The sequence below is a fragment of the Brassica oleracea genome, chromosome C5 (assembly GCF_000695525.1).
Source record: "Brassica oleracea var. oleracea cultivar TO1000 chromosome C5, BOL, whole genome shotgun sequence".
NCBI lineage: Eukaryota > Viridiplantae > Streptophyta > Magnoliopsida > Brassicales > Brassicaceae > Brassica > Brassica oleracea.
This window is the reverse complement of record NC_027752.1, coordinates 5,830,614-5,850,481: the sequence shown is the minus strand read 5'-3', so window position 1 is coordinate 5,850,481 and position 19,868 is coordinate 5,830,614. Positions and strand designations below refer to the sequence as shown.

Here is a 19,868-nt window from a genome sequence, read left to right as displayed (position 1 = left end):
CATAGGATCTAAATGTTTAAACCTCGAATATTCCATTACTTGAGCGTGAAGTCCAAGCGCCATTAGTTTCCCCGATTACTTCTTAATCCTACCATAAACAATTGGCCAAAACAGTGGCAGAAACGGTAAATAATCTTAAAGGTAATGCACAATCTGGTAACGAATAATTACTGAATCTTAATCTTTAATTTTTTTTTCCGAAGAAAAATTCTCAGCCACACGATCACTTTCTCTTATCATCTCCTTTAAATAACCCCAAAGCCTCACCAAAGCCTCCTCACTCACTTCGTAGCTCTCTCTCTCGATCTCATCGACACCTCTCTCGTAATCTCTAATATCGAAATGGGTGAGTTTCTTCGATCTCTAGCTCCATCGTTGATACGTTCGTTATCGTTACTAATCCGATCGTGTTTTTGTTGTTTGTGTAGCTGACAAGAAGATTAAGATCGGAATCAACGGTTAGTTTTTTTTTTTTTGCTCGTTTTCTTCATAGGTTTGGGGTTAGTTTAGATCTGTGGAATCTGAGTTTATGGTGTTGGTTAAGGTTTCGGAAGAATCGGTCGTTTGGTGGCTAGAGTTATCCTTCAGAGGAGCGATGTTGAGCTCGTCGCTGTTAACGATCCCTTCATCACCACCGAGTACATGGTGAGTTTCTTTACTTCGATGCAAGTTCGATCGTGATTGGTTAATAACTTTACATGTTAGTGAACAACATAGATCTATGACCGGATTGATTATGTGTGACTTTGTTTGATTGATTGATTCGAGGATGAAAGGGTTAATTGAATATTGTGTATTGTGTTTGCAGACATACATGTTTAAGTATGACAGTGTTCACGGTCAGTGGAAGCACAATGAGCTCAAGGTTAAGGATGAGAAGACCCTTCTCTTCGGTGAGAAGCCAGTCACTGTTTTCGGCATCAGGTACATGATCCGTGTTGATATTTGTTAATCTGTGCATCTCTCTCTCTCTTATGTTATGGAAGACTCTTATGATTTGTGATGTATTAATCTGAAGGAACCCTGAGGATATCCCATGGGGTGAGGCCGGAGCTGACTTTGTTGTTGAGTCTACTGGTGTCTTCACTGACAAGGACAAGGCTGCTGCTCACTTGAAGGTTTGCCTTTTTTTGATTTTGTTTATGATGACAAGTGTATAGAGCATTTATTTGTAAGTATTTAGTATCTCATGTGGTTCGTTTTGTGTGCAGGGTGGTGCGAAGAAAGTTGTCATCTCTGCACCAAGCAAAGATGCTCCCATGTTCGTTGTTGGTGTCAATGAGCATGAGTACAAGTCTGATCTCAACATTGTTTCCAACGCTAGTTGCACCACTAACTGCCTTGCTCCACTTGCCAAGGTCTCTCTTTTTTCCTTTTAAAATGTGACTTGTGAAAGATTATCAAATTAAATCGAATTGACATTTGCAATATGTTTATGCAGGTTATCAACGACAGGTTTGGAATTGTCGAGGGACTTATGACCACCGTCCACTCTATCACTGGTATGTGTAAAATTTCATTTTGTTTGCATTGATTCCTCAAGGTCTGTTACCTCTTTATACTGAAATTACATTTTGTTTGTTTGTGTGTTTTTTTAGCTACGCAGAAGACAGTTGATGGTCCATCAATGAAGGACTGGAGAGGTGGAAGAGCCGCTTCCTTCAACATCATTCCCAGCAGCACCGGAGCTGCCAAGGCTGTCGGAAAGGTGCTTCCACAGCTCAATGGAAAATTGACCGGGATGTCCTTCCGTGTTCCCACCGTTGATGTTTCAGTTGTTGACCTCACGGTTAGACTCGAGAAAGCTGCAACCTACGATGAAATCAAGAAGGCTATCAAGTAAGCTTTCGGTTCCAGTTAAACTAGTTTGATCATATCTTCTGTAAGATTTAACTAACTGATTGGATTGTTACACAGGGAGGAATCTGAGGGCAAGCTAAAGGGAATCCTTGGTTACACCGAGGATGATGTTGTCTCAACCGACTTCGTTGGTGACAACAGGTCGAGCATTTTTGACGCAAAGGCTGGAATCGCGTTGAGTGACAACTTCGTGAAGCTGGTGTCGTGGTATGACAACGAATGGGGTTACAGTACCCGTGTGGTCGACTTGATCATTCACATGTCCAAGGCCGCCTAAGTCGATGAAGATCTCGAATGATGTAATTGGTGTTTTTAAATTTGTCGTTTTCCGAATAAGTTTTCTTGGGTTTTGAAACCTTTATGGTTTTGGCGAATTCTCTACTTTCACGTGACGTGATAAGAAGTTTGTAGACCGGTTGTTTTTTTATTTTTACTGAAAACACTTTTATGTTTGGCTTTTGATGTATCGAGAGTTGTTGCTTCCATGTTATATCAGATGTGAATCCTTTCTTCATTTAACCTTATAACCACGTATATCAAATGTCCTTAGCATCCTATGCCCCCCAAGTTAATTAGGTGGGCTTGGCGCCTTGTTTCGATGGTCATTGAACCTTTGGCAGCATATGCAAGCCACCTTGGACCTACAGCCATCGAGCACTGAACTTATTTACAAATACCATACAAACTGGGTAAGCGCAAACGTAGTTTTTGCGGTTGATAGTAAGTTTTTGCGGTTGATAGTAGTTGACAGCATTTCAAAACAATCATACAAAGCGATACAAATCATTCCAAACCTCTTAAAATCAAAAGCTGGTTCCAGCTAGCGGTTGCGAACAGTTGCGGGTGGATAAATAACTATAAATTTATTTTCAAAAATATTTTAAAATTTTAAAATTAAAAATTTTAAATGGAAATATTATAAATAAAAAAATATATATGTATTATATATATTAGTTTAAATTCACAAAAAGTATCATAATTTGTTTTATAAGAACTTTAAACTAACCATTCATTACAATTTTTTTTTAAAAAAATTTACACATATATAAAGATATACACATATATATAACACAAACGGAGAGTTAGTGAAGCTAAATAAAACGCGCCACGTCATGTAACCAAAACGCGTCAATCATGTGAGGCCTTTGTAGCGCAGAACGTATTATAGATCGTCATAAATAACAATTCGAACAAACAACAAAAACGAATTTTCAGATCGTGAATTTTTAATTCACCCCCTTGAATGATAAAACCCTTTTTAATAATTAAAAAGAAAAAGAAAAGAAATACAGTACTTGCATCTCCTTGGATCATCATCCTCTTTCTTTCACCTGGTTTCTCAGATCCTGAGAAGAACCATTGGAACGCTCGTATCAGGTTAGTTCAAAATCCATGTTCAAGTGTAGTTTTTTTTTTTTTTTTTTTTTTTTTTACTGAGTTTGTATCTCTTTTGTAATGGATTTTGTTTTTTTTTTAGATCTTTGATTTATTTCGAATTTGATTCTTGTCGATGTATAGTTTCTCAGACGGCAGATTACGAATGTGGTATGCAGAATTGGTTGATAGATTTTGGATTTTTGTTTTATTGAAGCTTTTCATGCTCTTTTTGAAATTGGCTTTATATGATTGATCAATGCAGTAAGACATTTGTTATTGGAGAAGGAATAAGGCAAAGATGGTGAAAATGACGTTGATAGCTCGTGTTACCGACGGGCTGCCTCTAGCTGAGGGTCTCGATGATGGACGTGACTTGCCTGATTCAGATATGTATAAGCAACAGGTCAAGGCTCTGTTTAAGAATCTCTCCAGAGGTCATAACGAAGCTTCAAGAATGTCCGTTGAGACTGGCCCCTATATTTTCCAGTATCCTTAAAATCTGTTTTTTCTTTTCTTCATATTCTGTTTGCCAAAGCTTGTTGATTTGATAGATTTTTCATGTTGATGTTTGATTGACTGTTGCATCTGCATGTTTTCTCTCATAATTTACATATGCTTATATCATGAAACCAAAAGGTGAGAGAAAGAATCAAATTTATGTGCTATTCCTTGATCAGAAAACTTTAGTTACAATGTGTGACCGCTCTTACCCAAAGAAACTGGCGTTCCAATACCTGGAAGATCTCAAGAACGAGTTCGAACGTGTCAATGGGCCTAACATTGAAACAGCTGCTAGACCTTATGCCTTTATTAAATTCGGTATGTTTTAATCTAGTAGATCCTCTTCTCTATTCATTCAGTATCTTGTAGAAACATATATCTTCTCTAGTTTCTCAATCTTTTTCCCCCCTTGCATAGATATACATTCATACAGAAAACCAAGAAACTGTACCAAGACACTCGTACGCAACGAAATATCGCCAAGCTGAATGATGAACTCTACGAGGTCCACCAGATAATGACGCGGAATGTGCAGGAAGTTCTAGGTGTTGGTGAAAAGCTGGACCGTAAGCCCGTATCTACTCATATGATCTCATTCATTACGCTTTTTGAATCAGCAGAGCAATATGCTCATCCTCTTCTTGTTTTTAATGCAGAGGTGAGCGAGATGTCGAGCCGGCTAACTTCTGAATCTCGTGTATATGCTGATAAGGCTAAAGATTTGAACCGTCAGGTGAGTTTGATGGAGATGCTTGCACTTCTTATGATCATGTTTAGTTTATAGGCTCAAGGTTTTGGTTGCATATGGTTCTGATGCATTTTGATATTGTAAAACCAGGCTTTGATCAGGAAATGGGCACCAGTAGCGATCGTGTTGGGTGTCGTTTTCCTTCTTTTCTGGGTCAAGAACAAGCTCTGGTAAAGAAAGGAGGAACATATAAGGCTATTTTCGTAATCTAGCAGACTTCTCCGGTCCATATATCAGACTGCCGGCGCAAATCCTCTTTCTTTCAGAGTGAAACTTTGACACATTTTGTACTTCTGTAGTTATGCAAACTTTATGAGACTGGGTCATAGAATCATCCACCAATACATTTTGTAAACCTTGATTATCATTTTATCAGGTTCTTCAAATCAAATCAATCAAAATTGTGTTCTGATTTCATTACATATGCCTAACCGAAGTGAAACACACAACTACTGAAAACTAGAGGCTTCTTAGCGTCTCAAGTGCCGTTTGAAATCTTGTGGACCTGCCAAATCTAATGCTGAAGTGTTCTTCAGCTCATCTGAAAGCTGCAACGCCCTGTTAAACTCTCCTGTCTTCTTCAGACAATCAATTAATGCTCTGTAGACATAAACGGATGGTCGTATCACCCGCTGTTTCATCTCATCGAAAAGCCTCAATGCTTCCTTTGTGTTCCCTGACCGACCCAAACTGTCTATCACTGCTGTATAGCTAAGCAGATCAGGCTCAATCCCGCACTGAACCATTTCTTCGTATAACACCAAACACATATCGAACCTACAAGCTTTCCTCATCCCGTTTAACACCGTGTTGTATGTAATGATGTTTAGAGACACATCGCAATCTTCCTTCATCGATGACAATAAACTGAGCATCTCATTGACCAAGCCAGCTCGTCCCAAGATATCTAAAACCGAGTTGTAAGTGATCACATCTGGCTTACATTCCCACTCTCTCATCTTCTCAAGTATCATAAGCACCTTATGGATCTGTCGAAACTCAGCAAATGCAAGGATGGTTCTGTTTATTACAATTAACCTACACGGAAGAGAAGCCTCCGACACTTCTTTGAGAAGGCTCAGCAAGTGTACACAATCATCGGTGTCAATAAAGGCTCTGGCGAGGTTGAGATAACAATCTGAATTCAAAGGCGTACCCGCTTGGACCAACATCATTTTAAAAGCTCTGCAAGAGAGCTTCGTATCTTTCTTCTCACCCGCTGCTGCAAGAAGGTTCTTGAAAACCGGGACAGGCAACCATATGTTCTTGTCTTGCAAGGACTGTAACAAGTCGTATGCAGCAGAGAGGTTCCCATCTCTTCTATACTTCTCCACAAGACTCGTGTAATCGATTCTGCTAACGAACTTTGAACCACTATCACTATTCTCAGCCGTTTTCTTCAGGGCTTCCCCTCCCGTGTCTATCAAAGAGTGCATCGCAGAGAAGGAGCACTCAGCAGGAGCCAACACCATATGTTTCTGCAATGCCAATAAACATAAACCATATAATCAAATTACATAGAGCAAGTAACACTCTTTGAATCACCATCTATCAAGAACTTTCCACAAGCTCGGGAAGAGAAAGAAAGACTCAATGAAGCAGATAAAAACTAGGAGCGATAATCATCAAATCGAAAGGTTGAGGCTTTATAGTATTCGTACCATAGAAGTGAACGAACCTCCGTAGACGGGGATTCTCCTAACGATCGACCACTTCGCCATCTCCCTAAGTTCTCTAAACTCCCAGAGAGCTTCAAAGTTTTGATTTTTACGGGACTTTTTTGGGGTTACGATGACAAATTATAAATATTGAGCAATTTTATTAATAGCTTAAAACTTCAGGGACTAAAAGTGATAATTCTACCTGTTCTCTTAACGATCGACCACTTCGCCATCTTCTTCTTTAGTCTCAAACTCCCAAGAGAGCTTCAAAGTTTTTGATTTTTATGGCACTTTTTGGGGGTATAGTGGCAATTTATAATTATTGAGCTTTTCTGTTGATAGTTTTAAACTTCAGGGACTAAAAGTGATAACCACTGTAATAAATTTAAAGCTGTTTGGACACAACTAATAACAAAGGGTTTAGTGAAAAATCTCGAATCTCCGATGACATCCGCCGCCGCTAATCTCTCTCGACGTGGAGCTCTTGAAGCCAGACGTCTCCTAGACCTTAACCTCCTCAGCTCCACCTTGAGTTCTCTGCTCTGTGATTGCGAGAACTCAAATCCTCAGCTGAAGAACGCCGTTTCAGTTTTCCAGCAAGCACTCGACTCCAGCACCTCTCTCTCCTCCCCCGGGAACAATCTCATCGCGACTCTAGTACGTTCCAAAAACCACGAGCTCGCATTCTCCGTCTACCGCAAGATGCTCGACACCAACGCTTTCATCAACTTCGTCTCCCTGAGCGGGCTCCTCGAATGCTTCCTGCGGTTGAATCGCAACACCAATTTCGCGTTTGGCGTCCTCGCCGTGATGCTGAAACGCGGGTTTGCCTTCAACGTGTACAATCTCAACCTTATCTTAAAAGGCTTATGCAAGAATCTTGAGTTTGGTAAAGCTCTCACCTTGCTTAGAGACATGAGGTTGAATTCTATGGCTCCGGATGTTGTGAGTTACAACACTGTTATAAGAGGTTTATGCGAAGGGAAGGAGTTGGAGAAAGCCTCGGACTTGGCTAAGGAGATGCAGTGTTCTTGGAGTTTGGTGACTTGCGGGATTCTTGTTGACGCATTTTGCAAGGCTGGTAAGATGGAGGAAGCTATGAGGTTGTTTGAAGAGATGAGAGTTAGTAAAGGTTTGGAACCGGATCTTGTTTTGTATACTACGCTTATCAGAGGCTTCTGTGATTGCGGTGAGGTGGGTAGAGCTAAAGAGGTGTTCGATGAGGTTATTGAGAAAGGGCTCTCTCCCTCTGCGATTACCTACAACACTCTTATTCAAGGGTTTTGCAAGTTAGGGGAGATGAAAGAAGCGTCACGGTTGTTTGAGTTCATGAAGGAGCGTGGAGTGAGTCCGAATGTGTATACGTATACAGGTCTGATCAGTGGTCTTTGCGGAGTTGGGAAGACTAAGGAAGCTCTTCAGCTTTTGAACCTCATGTTGGAGAATGGCGAAGAGCCGAACGTGGTGACTTATAACGTTATTCTCACCAAGCTCTGCAAGGACGGCCTTGTGGGGGAGGCTTTAGAGGTTGTTGAAGTGATGAAGAAGAGGGGTACAAGACCTGATATCATAGCGTATAATATTTTACTGGGTGGACTCTGTGGTAAAGGTGATTTAGACGAAGCTAGCAAGCTTCTGTGTTTACTGGTGAATGATAGGAGCTATCCGGATCCTGATGTTAGATCGTTTAATGCGCTAATCCACGGTCTGTGCGAGGAAAGCAATCTCCCTGAAGCTTTAGAGTTTTATGATTTGCTGGTTGAGAGATTGGGTGCTGCAGATATAGTGACTACTAACATATTGCTTAAAGGCACTCTCAAGTCTGGAGATGTGAAGAAGGCGATGGAGCTTTGGAAACAAATAATTATTCCAAACTCAGATATGTATTCTACTATGATTGATGGGTTTTGCAAAACCGGCATGCTTAATGTTGCTAAAGGACTGTTCTGTAAAATGAGAGGGTCTAAGCTACGTCCCAGTGTTTACGACTGCAACTGTCTATTGTCATCATTATGCAAAGAAGGAAGCTTGGACCAGGCATGGAGATTATTTGAGGAAATGAAGCGTGATGACAGCTTACCAGACATTGTTTCTTTCAATATTATGATTGATGGAAGTCTTAGAGCAGGGGATGTTGAATCTGCAGAGTCACTACTAGTCGAGATGTCTCAAGCTGGTCTTTCCCCTGATTTGTTTACTTATTCGAAACTGATAAACAGGTTCCTGAAACTCGGATATTTGGAGGAGGCTATCGGTTACTTTGACAAAATGGTTGAGAGCGGCTTTGAGCCTGACGCTCATATTTGCGATTCTGTGTTGAAGTATTGTATTTCACAGGGAGATTGTGACAAGTTGAAGGAAGTTCTCGAAAAACTGGTGGAGAAAGATATCGTACTTGACAAAGAGCTGACGTGTACGGTCATGGAATACATGTGTAGCTCAGCAAACATGGATCCTGTAAAGCGGTTGCTAAGAGTAGCAAATGATAAAGAGAAAAGGGATTAAGTAGGACACGTTGTATAGATTAAAAGTATGGCTGTGGCAGACCAGAAAGGATGGTTGCAAAGAAGTTTTGGGACACAAGCTGCAATCTGGTGTTGTAACTGTAAGGAAGTGGTTATGTAAAAAGCCAAAAAGGCAATTCGTGGTTTGATTTTTGGGATCACATGGAAGGCAATAGATCCCGCTACTATTGGATGATTGGATTATACAATACATTACTGGTAAAAAGAGCTTATAAATCTCTTTGCTCCCATCTCCTAATAGCAGAGAAAATACTTTTCCTTTTTCCTCACATTGTTTTGTGTTGTATACTGTAGAATCGTAATGCATTGGAGGTTTAGGTCTTTCATTTTGATTACTGATTTTGGGGTGCACATAGAATGGAAATGGAATTGCTCTCTTTCTCTCTCCATCTCTCTCTTTGGTATTGTTGACAAAAAAGGTAAATAAGCAGCAACCTCTCATCTTTATCATAATCCAAGTCTTTGCTATTTTGCGTGAGAGATTAGAAGAAAAGGAGCTTTTTATAAGAGGCCAAGAGTTTGTTGTTTGCATATTTTTGTTGTTTTGGTATTGGGACTTTGGGAGGAGGAAGAAGAAAGAAATCTGGTGCTTCTGTAGAAGAAGGTTGGAGGTGCCTTCTTCTTCTTCCTTATTGGTTTGTTTATGTTTTTGTAACAATCTCTTCATAATAAAATATATATAGCTTTTCTTCTACTTTTTTAAAAAAAAGGTATTATTGGTGGTTTTAGGTTCAATGAATCTTTTGTTTTTGGTGCCCAGATCCGATTCTCTCTCTCTCCTCCCACTGCCCTTGGAAATCCCAATGACACCAACACCACCAACTAGACCTTTTTGTAAAAAATAATTTCTTCTTTTTCATTACCTTATTATATTAGTTTAATAACACCTTCGGCTTAATTGTCACATTCTTTGCGCATTATTTGTTGGTTAATTTTGAATTTTAAAGGGTTTTTCTTTCCATATCTCTTTCTCTCTCTTGATTCAGTTTGGCTACTTCATTCAGTTTCAAGTTGCCAAAATAAGTTGAGAGAGAGAAAGAGAATTATTTATTGTTTTCATGAGGTTGGTTAGGTAATCCCTCAACTCCTATTGGTTATCCATCTATCCTCTTCTCCTTCCATTTATACTCTCAGACACAACAACAACAGATCAAAAGGCAGAGCACACACAACATAATGCTTCTCTACTTTATCATCTCCTGTCTCTCTTTCTTTTTCTTGTCCAAATCATTCTCTCTTCCTCCATGGGCATCTGAAACCAAAACCTTGCTCTCTTTCTACTTCTCCAAAAGCCTCTTCACCAGAACTCTGCATCCAACCACACCTGATCCCGCCTCTCCCGTGGACCACCAAATGTCAGTCCTTGACCTCCCTGACCTGGCTCTGGATCGCATCCTCGAGCTTCTTCCACCTTCTGGACTCTCTAGTATGGCTAGGGTTTGTAGCTCCCTGAGGGAGAGATGTGTGAGTGATCATCTATGGGAGAAACACTTGATCACCAAATGGGGCAAAGTCCTGGGCCCTGCTGCTCATAGAGAGTGGAAATGCTATCTCTCTTCCTCGTATCATCTTGATTCTCCTAGTCACCAAACTGGTCATCCTCTTGGTTTTGACAAAATCATCTCTTTAATCCGATCTGTTTTCCGAAATGATGATGATAATAAGAGGAAGAGATATGCTGCGTCTTCTCTGCCACTTGATTCCACCATGAGCTTCTACCTCTCCCTTGAAACTGGTCGTTTTTGGTTCCCTGCTCAAGTTTACAACCGCGAGGTAAAAAATCAGTTCACAAAAATAGTTACTTACTCGATTCAAAGCTTTTTTCTGGATTTAATTATTAAAGTAGTAGTGACCTTTTGGTGTAAGAGCAGAATGGGCATGTAGGGTTCATGTTGTCATGCTATGATGCTGACCTCAGCTATGATACTCTCACTGATACTTTTAAGGCCAGGTATATAATATCACATTTGACACAGTCTCCTTGGCTTGTTCTTCATCACAAGTCAGTCGTATAAATTAGATTCTATCGGGGATTTTTTTTTAGGTATCCACCACATGGTAGAAGAGCAGTTGCGGTTGAAAAGGGTGTGACATGGGAGAGGCTAAGAGCAGCTCCCATTGATGCGTCTCCTCATCATCTTCATGTGTCAGATTCTCTAAACGAGTTGAAACCTGGAGATCACATCGAGATTCAGTGGAGAAGAAACAAAGAGTTCCCTTATGGTAAGTTACTAAATCTTATATTGTAAGGAAGTAGTTTGAAGAGAAATTTCTGAAACAAGCTTGTGTGATGTTTTTTTGTTGTGTAGGATGGTGGTATGGTATCGTTGGCCACTTAGAATCCTGTGATGGGAATCTCAACCACTGTCACTGCCATCTTAATGGTGAGTTCTTCTTCTCACCTTCATGTTATGTGTTAAAATAGTGTCTTTGGTTGCTTCTTAGAATTGGCTGTCACATTCTGTGGTTTCTTTACTCATTTTTCTCAGCCAACAAAACCCATTAAATTTCCCACAACGCAACTGAAAAGTGTGAACATTGAAGAAATCTAACTCGAGCATTGGTCCCAAAAAAAAGACAAGTGATGGAGCTCTGTCTTGACTTTCGTAGACATTTTGATAAATATGTGTCTTGGATTGATGTTGAAATCTACACATTACCAAACGGTGGTGGGGGCTCAACAATGATTCTTTGTTTTTTAATCACTAGAAACAAATATTATTCTTTTCTTTATTTTGTTGGAACATCGCATCACCACAGGTAGTAGAAATCAATTAGAAAAAGATAAGTGTTTTGCCCACTTGCATCTTTGATTATTATTTATACCTGACCCCCTCGTCATATGTCATAAACCGTTTTTCTATCCATACCGTGTGTCCAAAGGGTATTTGAATTCATGTGTTTTGCTAAATGGTGAAAACAGAGATGGTGGTGTTGGAATTCAACCAGTACACAGTGGGATCGAGGTGGAGAAGAACGATGATAAACAAGAGAGATCATAGAGAGGAAGGTAACGAGGAAGAGGGGTTCTATGGAGGAATCAGAAAGCTAAGTTGTAAAGAAGAGATTGCTATGTGGACACGTCTCTGGCCATCCTCCATCTTAGAGTAGGATGAAGAGATTCAAACACAACCATTTGCACTAAAGGGTAGGGATGTTAATTTTAGATGTTTACTCACTCTTCTATCCAAATGTATGATTTAGCTGTTGATTATTTATTTGAAAAATTGTCAAGAATATACATGAAACTAATGCATCAGTCCCTTCATGGAAAGGTTGTATCATTCGATCGTTACTGAACAAATAATCACAAAGCATTAAGTATAGGTGGCTCTAGAGGCAGATTTTTTAAAAAAAAAATCTTGAGAGAGTTTTATACTACGTAGAAGGTATATTTACAAAGGCCTTTTCGTTAGATAAGAAAACCATTAGAAAGATAGAAGTAGCTGCGTAACCATTTAGTTTGCAAGGAAGCTAATGCCTCCAGTGCTATCTCAGCTTCCTTGTAAACCATTTTGCCTCCAATGGTGAGCGAAACCGTGGGGATGGTCGAGAGTTGAGCACAGTCCACTGCAGACTCTCCCATTGGGATCGGAAGACGCTTGCATAGCTGTCCAGGATAACCAACAACGGTAGCAAATAAACAGGATCAGGACAAGAATGGTTCAACAGATTATATCAAAGGTGCTGTAATGGAAGCCTGTTGATGAGTCATGTTCTGCCTCAACTGGCTCTGTATCCAAACAACTGCCATCTCACATGCAGAACAAGCGGCATCACTGACACCATTAGAAGATTTGGCGTTTTCCTTGTCCACTACCGACTCAATGCCACATACTGAACAATAAAAGAAGAATCATAGTAAATAGACACAGCAGATGAAATAGAAAAGAAAACCAAGATAAAATAAGATCATGGACTTAATCGCAATATCAAATTATCCATAGGATATAGCTTCTCTATAACATGAACAAAACCACCTGACACCACGTTTACCATCAAAAGTGCACAGACCAATCTGCGAGCAGATTTTCTTCGGTTGAGTCTGCAAACCAAAAGGGGAACAGTAAGTCAAATGTCATTTACAAATCATATGTTGCATACACAACATATGATTTGTCACGCACAGATTTTAGTAGCTAGTGCAATAAGCATATTTACCTCGGACAAAAGCAGATCCAAAATGGTCTGTCCGTACTGATCCACAACAGTCTTTGCACTGCTGGCTAACAACTCCAGCTGCTCCAATAGCATTGGTTTATCATGGTGATTACAGTCTACACAAAGAAAATCAAAATTAAGTGCGTACTACTCTTAAGAAACCACTAGAACACCTTTAGATTCTTGCTTACTGTTGGACCCGCAAGCAAAGATGTTCCAGAATCTGCTATAGCAGAACAGCCACTTTCGCAGAATCCTGTATAACAATAACTCAAAACTTCAGATCCAGTTGTTGCCAGTAAACATTAAATTTGTTAGAAACAGGAACAGCTATATATATATATATTATAAAGAATGAGGCACAGTAACGTTACACATATACCAGTGGGGGCACCACCAATGAGAACATCACCATGTCAAAACTATTGCACACCAAAAAAGGCTCGAGTTAGATAATTGGAAGACAAAACAAGGCAAGAAAGTGATATATAACAAATCTGCCAGTAACCCTTTTGTGTGTCACAGGGACATAAGTATATTTTCCTTTGAAATGATTTGGATCAACACCTCCAAATACAAGTTCACCACCTTCTTCATCTTCAGCATAAATGTGTGGTAACGAGTGTTGAGTAGGGTAGGATGGATAGCTTACCTGATCCTTAACAACTAAATCGCCAACCGTAACCGCGTCATTAAGTAACAAAATGGTTTTGATGTGTGTGGGTAATCTCAGTAAGTATTAAGTTGATGCAAGTATAAACAAGAACTAGTTATCACTTGATGACTCTGGTGTGGTTAAGAGTAGAATTGTTTATAACATACTAATAATTGAGAAAGACTTGTGAATATAAAAGTTGCAATATTATAAGATCAGAAACGTTGATCATCTCATCAGTAAATTCCACAAAACAAAAACAAAAACAAACAAAACTCACACATAATTAAAACTGAATTAGGAAAATCATCAAAACGGTTGCAGCTTATCCAATGAGTGCAAGTAGCAGAAATGCACCTTCCATGTTTAGCCTTTTGGTTTTAGCTTCCTGTGATCAAATGGGTTCCGTCTGACAAGGTTTTCAAGATTCAGTTACCTTCTTATCATCTCCTTCAGCAGCTGCTTCGTTTGAACAATGGTTCTTGACAACAGTCGATATGTCGGTTTCAGAAGCACCTGCAAGTTTGAATCTTTCAACTGCTGAGTCAAGATTCTTCTCCCAACCGCTTACACTGATTTTGCATTCCACTTGTGATCTTTCAAACAACATATTTCCCCAGAATAGATGGATCTGTGATCTCATAGCAATCGCTTGCTCTGCTGCTTCTGCTGCTGTAACAGCTTCCGAAGCCTCCCCGTTTTCTCCATCTCCTTGCTTCTTTCTCCTCTTTGAAACTTCCTCTTTCTTGTTCGGGTTTTTCAGATCATTCATCCTTTGTTCTTCAAGCTTCTCCCACATTTCAGTCGCAGCTTTCATCTTCTCTTCTGCACTATCAAAGAGGGCCAATGTCTCCGTTGCATCCCATACAGACAAATCCATCTTTTGTGCCAAAGCAAAAGACCAATGGAGCTTTGCCATCTCAAACTGTTGTTGTCCCAAAGCGAGCAAACCCTCGTAAAAGTCAGGTTTGATTGACAAGGCGTGCTCATACTTTTCCTTAGCTAGAGTGTATCTCTCTTTCACCCACTCGTAAGCAGTCTGAAGCTGCTCCGCAACCTTTTCCTTTCCAGCAGATTCTTCCAACGGAATGCGCTTCCTCGCAGCGCACATGTGCACGTTACCCCAGTTGAAGAAAGCTAACGCAGCAACTTCTTGGAACTTGGCAGCAGCTTTCTCGAAAAGTGGCTGAGCTTCTTCACTAGTGACTGTTTCCTCCAGCGCCTCAGAGCAAAGCTCCATCCCCAGCTCATGCAAGTCAACATGAGCATCGGGGTCAATACCCACGTGGGACCGGAAAAGCTGAGCAAAGTCGAACAACCAATCATCCATCTCCAACTCCTTCATCTCAGGATCTTCAGAAGAAGGTGTTTTCTCCTTATCTGATTTCTCATTGCTGACCTCTGTTTCACTCAGAGATGCTCGGATATCTTCTTCTTCAACAGGCGGCTTCTCTTCCGGCACTTCCTCCTCTTCTACTTCTTCTTCTTCATCGAGCAAAGGTGGCTCCTGCTCAGGACTTACATCAACAACATGCAATCTCAACATCCCAACAGAGTCAGACTTATCGGATTCAGGCTCCTTAGTCAAAAGACCATCAGCAGCTGTTTCAGCCAACCTAAGCTCGGCAGTACAAGTGACAGTAACCAAATCCCCATCATTGTCTTTATACTTAATCAACACCGACTTGGAAGAAGGGAAACGACTCCTCACGATTTCCCTCAGTACCTTAAACCCACAATTCACAGGCATCTGACCCAACCTGATATCATGGTCATAAACAAACTTCAACGGCCTCCACCTAGTTACCTTCTCTTGAGCCACAGCCACAGCCACGGAGGAAGAAGACTGCTCTGCACCTTTAGAAGAAGAATCATTCAACGACGGCTTCAACACAATTTTCGCCATCTGTGTCTGGCCATTATCTGTCATCTTTGGCCGTTCTACCTTACTAACAACAGGCAAGGCAACAACAGGCGAAGGAGCAACCTTTTTGTGAACCTGACGAGAAGGCAAGCAAGGACCAAGCCCATTAACGGGACCACCCAAAGCAGCAGAGGCGCCAAGAGCAGCAGGAGAAGGCCTGCTCTGAGGCCCACCAGGCCCAGACATCATAAGCCGTCTGGACATCTCGGTGGCGTCCTTGTGATTGGGGTCAGCTCCCAAGAGCAAATTTACGTCTTGCACAGCCAGCTCATACTTGCCCACGGCTTCGAGAGCTCTAGCTCTCCTGAGCAGAGCTCGCGTGAAGCCAGGCTGGACCTGAAGCGCCATGGAACACTCGGAGATCACCTTCTCGTAATCGATCGGCTTCATCTGCATCAAACACGCGGCGCGGTTGCTGTGGAACACGGCTCGGTCAGGGTGGCTCTTCGGGACGAGCTTGAGCGCGTCGGCGTACTGCTCAAGCGCGCCTTGGAAATCCTTGCTTTGGAACTTCTTGTTCCCTTCTTCCTTTAGCTCGTGCGCTCGTTTCAGGTACACGGAGGCGTCGAAATCGCTGCCGCCGTTCACGGACGAAGATGAGATTTCGGCCTGCTGCTTCGTACCACCACCGCTCTTCTTCTTCCTCGCTCCAGATTTCCCCATTATCGCTCGCAATCAACAGGTGCTCGCTCGATTCAACGACGCAAAGCTGAACCTTGTGAAACCCTAAGATAGACAGACCCACCCACCCCCTAGTTACATTGGGTTTATATTATGGGCTTCGCTTGGGCCTTAACAACGAGGAAGGAGATATATAGTTTTAATTTGTCCAAGCAAGATGATGACTGTGACCAGAGCAAATGCTAAATTAACATCGCCGTCACCGCGTCGAAAATCATTTTTCGTGTGGAGCCATGTTGTTATCCGTTGGATCAGCTATAATGAACACTGAGATGTCATCGACTCATCGTTGCCGAATGGATGGATGGATAGGAACAAGTTTTATTTAGCGAAAACTATCAAGTGCCGACGAGGCTCATGGTGGACTACGTGCTCTTCTAATTCTCAGCCGTTGATTGAAAATCAACTCAAACTGAAACGGTGTTGATGGGAAGGGCTCACCTTGCTATGATCTGCGCGAAAGCCCAATTAATGGTTTTACTGGGCCTTTTGTCTACCAAAACTATATATTGGGCTTTTTGAAAACCCGAATTTCTGATCCAAACTAAACAAGAAAAACTTCTTTAGCAGAATAGATTTGGATACTCTCGCTAGATATCAAAAACACATCTTTATCCGGGGATACTAGAAGGTTTCTTAGCGTGTGGGTCCCGCGTATGACGTACTTTTTTTTAAGAAACCGGTTACAAAAACTACTAAATAGTAGTCGGTTCTTAAGGGTTTCTTACACTGTTCGCGGGCTTCACTAACACGTGGCGGCTCACGATTGGTTCGTTTATTTTTTTTCTTTTTTCTAAATTCGAAAAAGTAAAAAAAAAAAAAAAAAAAATTAAAAAACCCCATTTGGGGTTTTAGGGATAATGCTCTAAGATCATGAAGGTGGCTGCAAACCCAAAAATAATCTAAACTAAAAATCTCTAAGATGTTTGCCTTCTCTTTGGCTCTTTAGCAACTCTTTCCACTCATCTACAAATTACAACAACACGCCTACGTACGTATTCATAATATATATAAGCCACTACTCTCTTGGTTCCTCATATCATTGAAGTCTACTTCTTGTTTCACTTTCTGAAACCTTTCTCCAACTTCTCAACGAGATGTTTCTCTCGATGGATTGGCTGGAAAGATAAGGAGCCTCTTTGGATTTCTGGACCTCTATTGCCTATAATATATATATCCACATACATAATCAAAACTCAAGTATAATACTGATACACATGCATTAGTTAGTAATAGTATCATATACTATCATTATTGTTCATGTTAATTGATATGATCTACGTACGTTATTATTAACGTTATTACCTTTTCATATAACGCGGATTGCTTCCTAAGTAGAGCGTTATTCCTCTTCATTAGTGCAAGCACTTCTTCACTTTGCTTTTGATTCTCCGCTAGTAATTTCGCCAACTAAAAAAAAAACAAATCTAATTGCGGAACATCACGAAAATCAAATTCACAAATTAGTTAAGCTAATGAGTTACTGCACGTAGTTAATTACCGTACATATATTTCGTCGCTCATTGCAAGTGAGGCTTGATTATTCCACGTTAGTGTAAGCATTTCTTCTCTAAGCTTTTGATTCTCCAGTGTCACTTTCTTTAAATCCGCCATCTTAAAAAATACAACAAATTTTGAAATAGTTACGATAACAAAATCAAAAATTACTATCACTAAGTTTGATTACCTTCTTTACACGATTTTCCATCTCAGAGTTGTTACGTTGATCACTGGTTCTGATGTAATTAGGTTTAATTATCATGAAAAACGGGCTTATACGATCGATAGATCCTATTCATCCCTATATATTTAGTGATATATTCCCAACAGATTTTTAATATTATCAATTAAGTAAAATCTTTTTAAAAAATACAAAAAATAAGAAGAAGATAATTCCGAATATAATATGTCATTCTCTTATAATATGTGGGCTTAGAAATGTGATCATGTCAACTGTGAATTGCTTTCTAGCCGCCCAACATAATCATACCAACTAATGTGATTCTTATATTTATTCACTTTAATTTCATTCATGTGATGTTCTTTTTTGTTTCTTAATTTAATGCCATCAAGATAAACCTTATATATATATAACCATTGAAAAGCACATGACAAGGTCGATTCTTAAACTCCTTAGCAAGTCATTCCAAGCTTACTCAACACTTCACACCACCAAATTATAATCTCTTAGTTAAAATCTGCCCAAAAACTCAAATGAAACCATAATTCTAAATAATGTCTCCATTTCACTCATACTCTATCTTCCTCTCCATTTGCATGACCATCCTTCTTCTTCAACCATCAACAACATTATCCCAGTCGCATCTCTGCAGATCTTCTTGCGGCGACATTCCAATAAATTATCCCTTTGGCATCGACGATGGTTGTGGCAGCCCTTACTACAGGCACATGCTCATTTGCTCCGACAACAGCACCAAGCTTGAACTTAGAACACCATCCGGTAAATACCCTGTTAAGTCCATAAGCTACTCTGATCCTCACCTTCTTGTATCTGATCCATTCATGTGGAACTGTCAAGATCGAGATAACTTTCGACCCACGAGATCTTTCAGCATAGATTCAAGCACACACTTCACTGTCTCCCCTCAAAACGACTACTTGTTCTTCAACTGCGATTCAGAGAAAGTGATCGTCGAGCCAAAACCGCTCTTCTGCGAGAGGTTTCCGGATAGGTGCGACTCGTCATGCGATAGCTCGAGCTACCTGTGCAGACATTTGCCCGAGTGTGGATCAGCTTTAGGTTCTAGGGTTTCTTGTTGCTCTTATTACCCGAAAGCAACTCAGTCTCTTAGGCTGATGCTACAGAACTGTGCAACATATACAAGTGTGTATTGGAGGAGTACGGGGGCTGGGAATGCACCGTATGATCAGTTTCCAGAGTACGGGATTAGGGTTGATTTCGAGTTCCCGGTGACTACGAAGTGCCTTCTTTGCCAAGATACCACTAAAAGTGGTGGGGTTTGTGGATTTGACACGAGGACGCAGAATTTTTTGTGTCTTTGCAAACAAGGAAATATCACTACTCATTGTAATGGTAAATTCTCTCCTTCACAATTCTATTGTATTTCTTACTGACAAATACTAATTTTCCTGTTATAATATTATTCAAAAATCATTTTCTAACATGTGGTATATTCATGTCAACTATAAATGTTATGTATTTTGAATCACATGACGTTACTACTTACTATTACATATATTTAATCTCTTAATATTTTTCGCAGATCCTGTCCTCGTAAAGCATAAACACATTGGAGCAGTCGCGGGTAATTAATAAAGATTACTATAATTACCATATGAATTTGTTTCTGAATTTGATAATAGATACTTATTTGACTTGATATGATCTGATCAACTTGTCTCTATCAGGAACGGTGACGGCGGTTTCAGCGGCTGGAGCGATTGGCGTTGGGGGTGGAGTATTTTGGTACTTGAGGAAAGTGCGAGCCAAAGCTCCGGTCACTTGTGGAGTTCAAAGCAACGAGAACAGAATTTTTTAAAAGCATGAAAACATGTTTTTAAAAAAGAATAGGCAAAAGCACGAGCACACTCTTCTTTTCTTCTGTTTCGTTCCCTTTTGTCCTTTTCTTTTCATCTTTAATTTTGTGTATACTACAAGTTTGGGATAAAAGAATTTTGTATCTTTTGTAGCGTTTTAACATGATTATATATATGCAAGTTTTTCAAACAAAACTAAAGTTCTAAAGTGTATATTTTTCAACTAAATTAATAATATATATTTGTTCAGATTTCA

General features: G+C 40.2%; 7 protein-coding genes and 2 long non-coding RNA genes across 10 annotated transcripts; 6 read left to right on the top strand and 3 right to left on the bottom strand.

The window, feature by feature from the left end:
- Positions 1–261: 261 nt before the first annotated feature.
- On the top strand, positions 262–2,350 carry LOC106295575 (glyceraldehyde-3-phosphate dehydrogenase, cytosolic). Its single transcript, XM_013731507.1, has 9 exons — positions 262–346; positions 429–458; positions 545–645; positions 809–924; positions 1,019–1,118; positions 1,212–1,358; positions 1,442–1,502; positions 1,599–1,839; positions 1,918–2,350. The coding sequence occupies exons 1-9, from the start codon at positions 343–345 to the stop codon at positions 2,135–2,137; spliced, it is 1,020 nt and encodes a 339-aa protein (XP_013586961.1). The 5' UTR covers positions 262–342; the 3' UTR covers positions 2,138–2,350.
- A 683-nt stretch (positions 2,351–3,033) lies between these two features.
- LOC106343923 lies at positions 3,034–4,054 on the top strand. Its single transcript, XR_001270057.1, has 3 exons — positions 3,034–3,237; positions 3,500–3,723; positions 3,925–4,054. It is a non-coding gene; the product is annotated as an uncharacterized LOC106343923 (long non-coding RNA).
- A 100-nt stretch (positions 4,055–4,154) lies between these two features.
- Positions 4,155–4,877, top strand: LOC106343922. The gene is made up of 3 exons (XR_001270056.1): positions 4,155–4,304; positions 4,395–4,471; positions 4,577–4,877. It is a non-coding gene; the product is annotated as an uncharacterized LOC106343922 (long non-coding RNA).
- LOC106343921 (pentatricopeptide repeat-containing protein At1g11900) lies at positions 4,872–6,419 on the bottom strand. Of its 2 annotated transcripts, none has more exons than XM_013783281.1 (3): positions 6,350–6,419; positions 6,148–6,261; positions 4,872–5,964 (listed from the first exon to the last, which is right to left on the bottom strand). In XM_013783281.1, exons 2-3 carry the CDS (start codon positions 6,205–6,207, stop codon positions 4,957–4,959), a joined length of 1,068 nt encoding a protein of 355 aa, XP_013638735.1. In that variant the 5' UTR covers positions 6,208–6,261; positions 6,350–6,419; the 3' UTR covers positions 4,872–4,956. The 2 variants fall into 2 exon arrangements, with proteins under 2 accessions (XP_013638735.1, XP_013638734.1); XM_013783280.1 differs by having other exon boundaries at positions 6,148–6,236; positions 6,350–6,403.
- A 150-nt stretch (positions 6,420–6,569) lies between these two features.
- LOC106294429 (pentatricopeptide repeat-containing protein At4g28010) lies at positions 6,570–8,677 on the top strand. The gene has a single exon (XM_013729983.1). The coding sequence runs from the start codon at positions 6,592–6,594 to the stop codon at positions 8,650–8,652; it is 2,061 nt and encodes a 686-aa protein (XP_013585437.1). The 5' UTR covers positions 6,570–6,591; the 3' UTR covers positions 8,653–8,677.
- Positions 8,678–9,785: 1,108 nt separating this feature from the next.
- LOC106294430 (F-box protein At2g32560-like) lies at positions 9,786–11,956 on the top strand. Its single transcript, XM_013729984.1, has 5 exons — positions 9,786–10,445; positions 10,544–10,623; positions 10,717–10,895; positions 10,982–11,056; positions 11,596–11,956. The coding sequence occupies exons 1-5, from the start codon at positions 9,849–9,851 to the stop codon at positions 11,781–11,783; spliced, it is 1,119 nt and encodes a 372-aa protein (XP_013585438.1). The 5' UTR covers positions 9,786–9,848; the 3' UTR covers positions 11,784–11,956.
- A 259-nt stretch (positions 11,957–12,215) lies between these two features.
- On the bottom strand, positions 12,216–13,110 carry LOC106294431 (aspartic proteinase A1-like). The gene is made up of 4 exons (XM_013729986.1): positions 13,025–13,110; positions 12,834–12,949; positions 12,669–12,717; positions 12,216–12,509 (listed from the first exon to the last, which is right to left on the bottom strand). Exons 2-4 carry the CDS (start codon positions 12,924–12,926, stop codon positions 12,346–12,348), a joined length of 306 nt encoding a protein of 101 aa, XP_013585440.1. The 5' UTR covers positions 12,927–12,949; positions 13,025–13,110; the 3' UTR covers positions 12,216–12,345.
- Positions 13,111–13,675: 565 nt separating this feature from the next.
- On the bottom strand, positions 13,676–16,172 carry LOC106294428. Its single transcript, XM_013729982.1, has one exon. The coding sequence runs from the start codon at positions 16,073–16,075 to the stop codon at positions 13,910–13,912; it is 2,166 nt and encodes a 721-aa protein (XP_013585436.1). The 5' UTR covers positions 16,076–16,172; the 3' UTR covers positions 13,676–13,909.
- A 2,084-nt stretch (positions 16,173–18,256) lies between these two features.
- Positions 18,257–19,783, top strand: LOC106293310. The gene is made up of 3 exons (XM_013728973.1): positions 18,257–19,148; positions 19,339–19,380; positions 19,484–19,783. Exons 1-3 carry the CDS (start codon positions 18,329–18,331, stop codon positions 19,612–19,614), a joined length of 993 nt encoding a protein of 330 aa, XP_013584427.1. The 5' UTR covers positions 18,257–18,328; the 3' UTR covers positions 19,615–19,783.
- The last annotated feature ends 85 nt before the right edge of the window (positions 19,784–19,868 follow it).

Bases quoted from the DNA above. Each gene is read 5' to 3' on its own strand.
- LOC106294429 (XM_013729983.1), top strand. From the start codon at position 6,592: ATGACATCCGCCGCCGCTAATCTCTCTCGACGTGGAGCTCTTGAAGCC.
- LOC106293310 (XM_013728973.1), top strand. From the start codon at position 18,329: ATGTCTCCATTTCACTCATACTCTATCTTCCTCTCCATTTGCATGACC. The intron at 19,149-19,338 runs GTAAATTCTCTC...TATTTTTCGCAG, and splicing joins TATCACTACTCATTGTAATG to ATCCTGTCCTCGTAAAGCAT. The intron at 19,381-19,483 runs GTAATTAATAAA...TGTCTCTATCAG, and splicing joins ACACATTGGAGCAGTCGCGG to GAACGGTGACGGCGGTTTCA.
- LOC106294428 (XM_013729982.1), bottom strand. From the start codon at position 16,075: ATGGGGAAATCTGGAGCGAGGAAGAAGAAGAGCGGTGGTGGTACGAAG.
- LOC106294431 (XM_013729986.1), bottom strand. From the start codon at position 12,926: ATGCTATTGGAGCAGCTGGAGTTGTTAGCCAGCAGTGCAAAGACTGTT. The intron at 12,718-12,833 runs GTAAATATGCTT...TTTGGTTTGCAG, and splicing joins TGGATCTGCTTTTGTCCGAG to ACTCAACCGAAGAAAATCTG. The intron at 12,510-12,668 runs GTAAACGTGGTG...TTTATTGTTCAG, and splicing joins TGGTCTGTGCACTTTTGATG to TATGTGGCATTGAGTCGGTA.
- LOC106343921 (XM_013783280.1), bottom strand. From the start codon at position 6,380: ATGGCGAAGTGGTCGATCGTTAAGAGAACAG. The intron at 6,237-6,349 runs GTAGAATTATCA...AAAACTTTGAAG, and splicing joins GTCGATCGTTAAGAGAACAG to CTCTCTGGGAGTTTAGAGAA. The intron at 5,965-6,147 runs GTACGAATACTA...TTGGCATTGCAG, and splicing joins GAGGTTCGTTCACTTCTATG to AAACATATGGTGTTGGCTCC.
- LOC106295575 (XM_013731507.1), top strand. The intron at 1,119-1,211 runs GTTTGCCTTTTT...TTTTGTGTGCAG, and splicing joins AGGCTGCTGCTCACTTGAAG to GGTGGTGCGAAGAAAGTTGT. The intron at 1,359-1,441 runs GTCTCTCTTTTT...ATGTTTATGCAG, and splicing joins GCCTTGCTCCACTTGCCAAG to GTTATCAACGACAGGTTTGG.
- LOC106294430 (XM_013729984.1), top strand. From the start codon at position 9,849: ATGCTTCTCTACTTTATCATCTCCTGTCTCTCTTTCTTTTTCTTGTCC. The intron at 10,624-10,716 runs GTATATAATATC...ATTTTTTTTTAG, and splicing joins ACTGATACTTTTAAGGCCAG to GTATCCACCACATGGTAGAA. The intron at 11,057-11,595 runs GTGAGTTCTTCT...TGGTGAAAACAG, and splicing joins CTGTCACTGCCATCTTAATG to AGATGGTGGTGTTGGAATTC.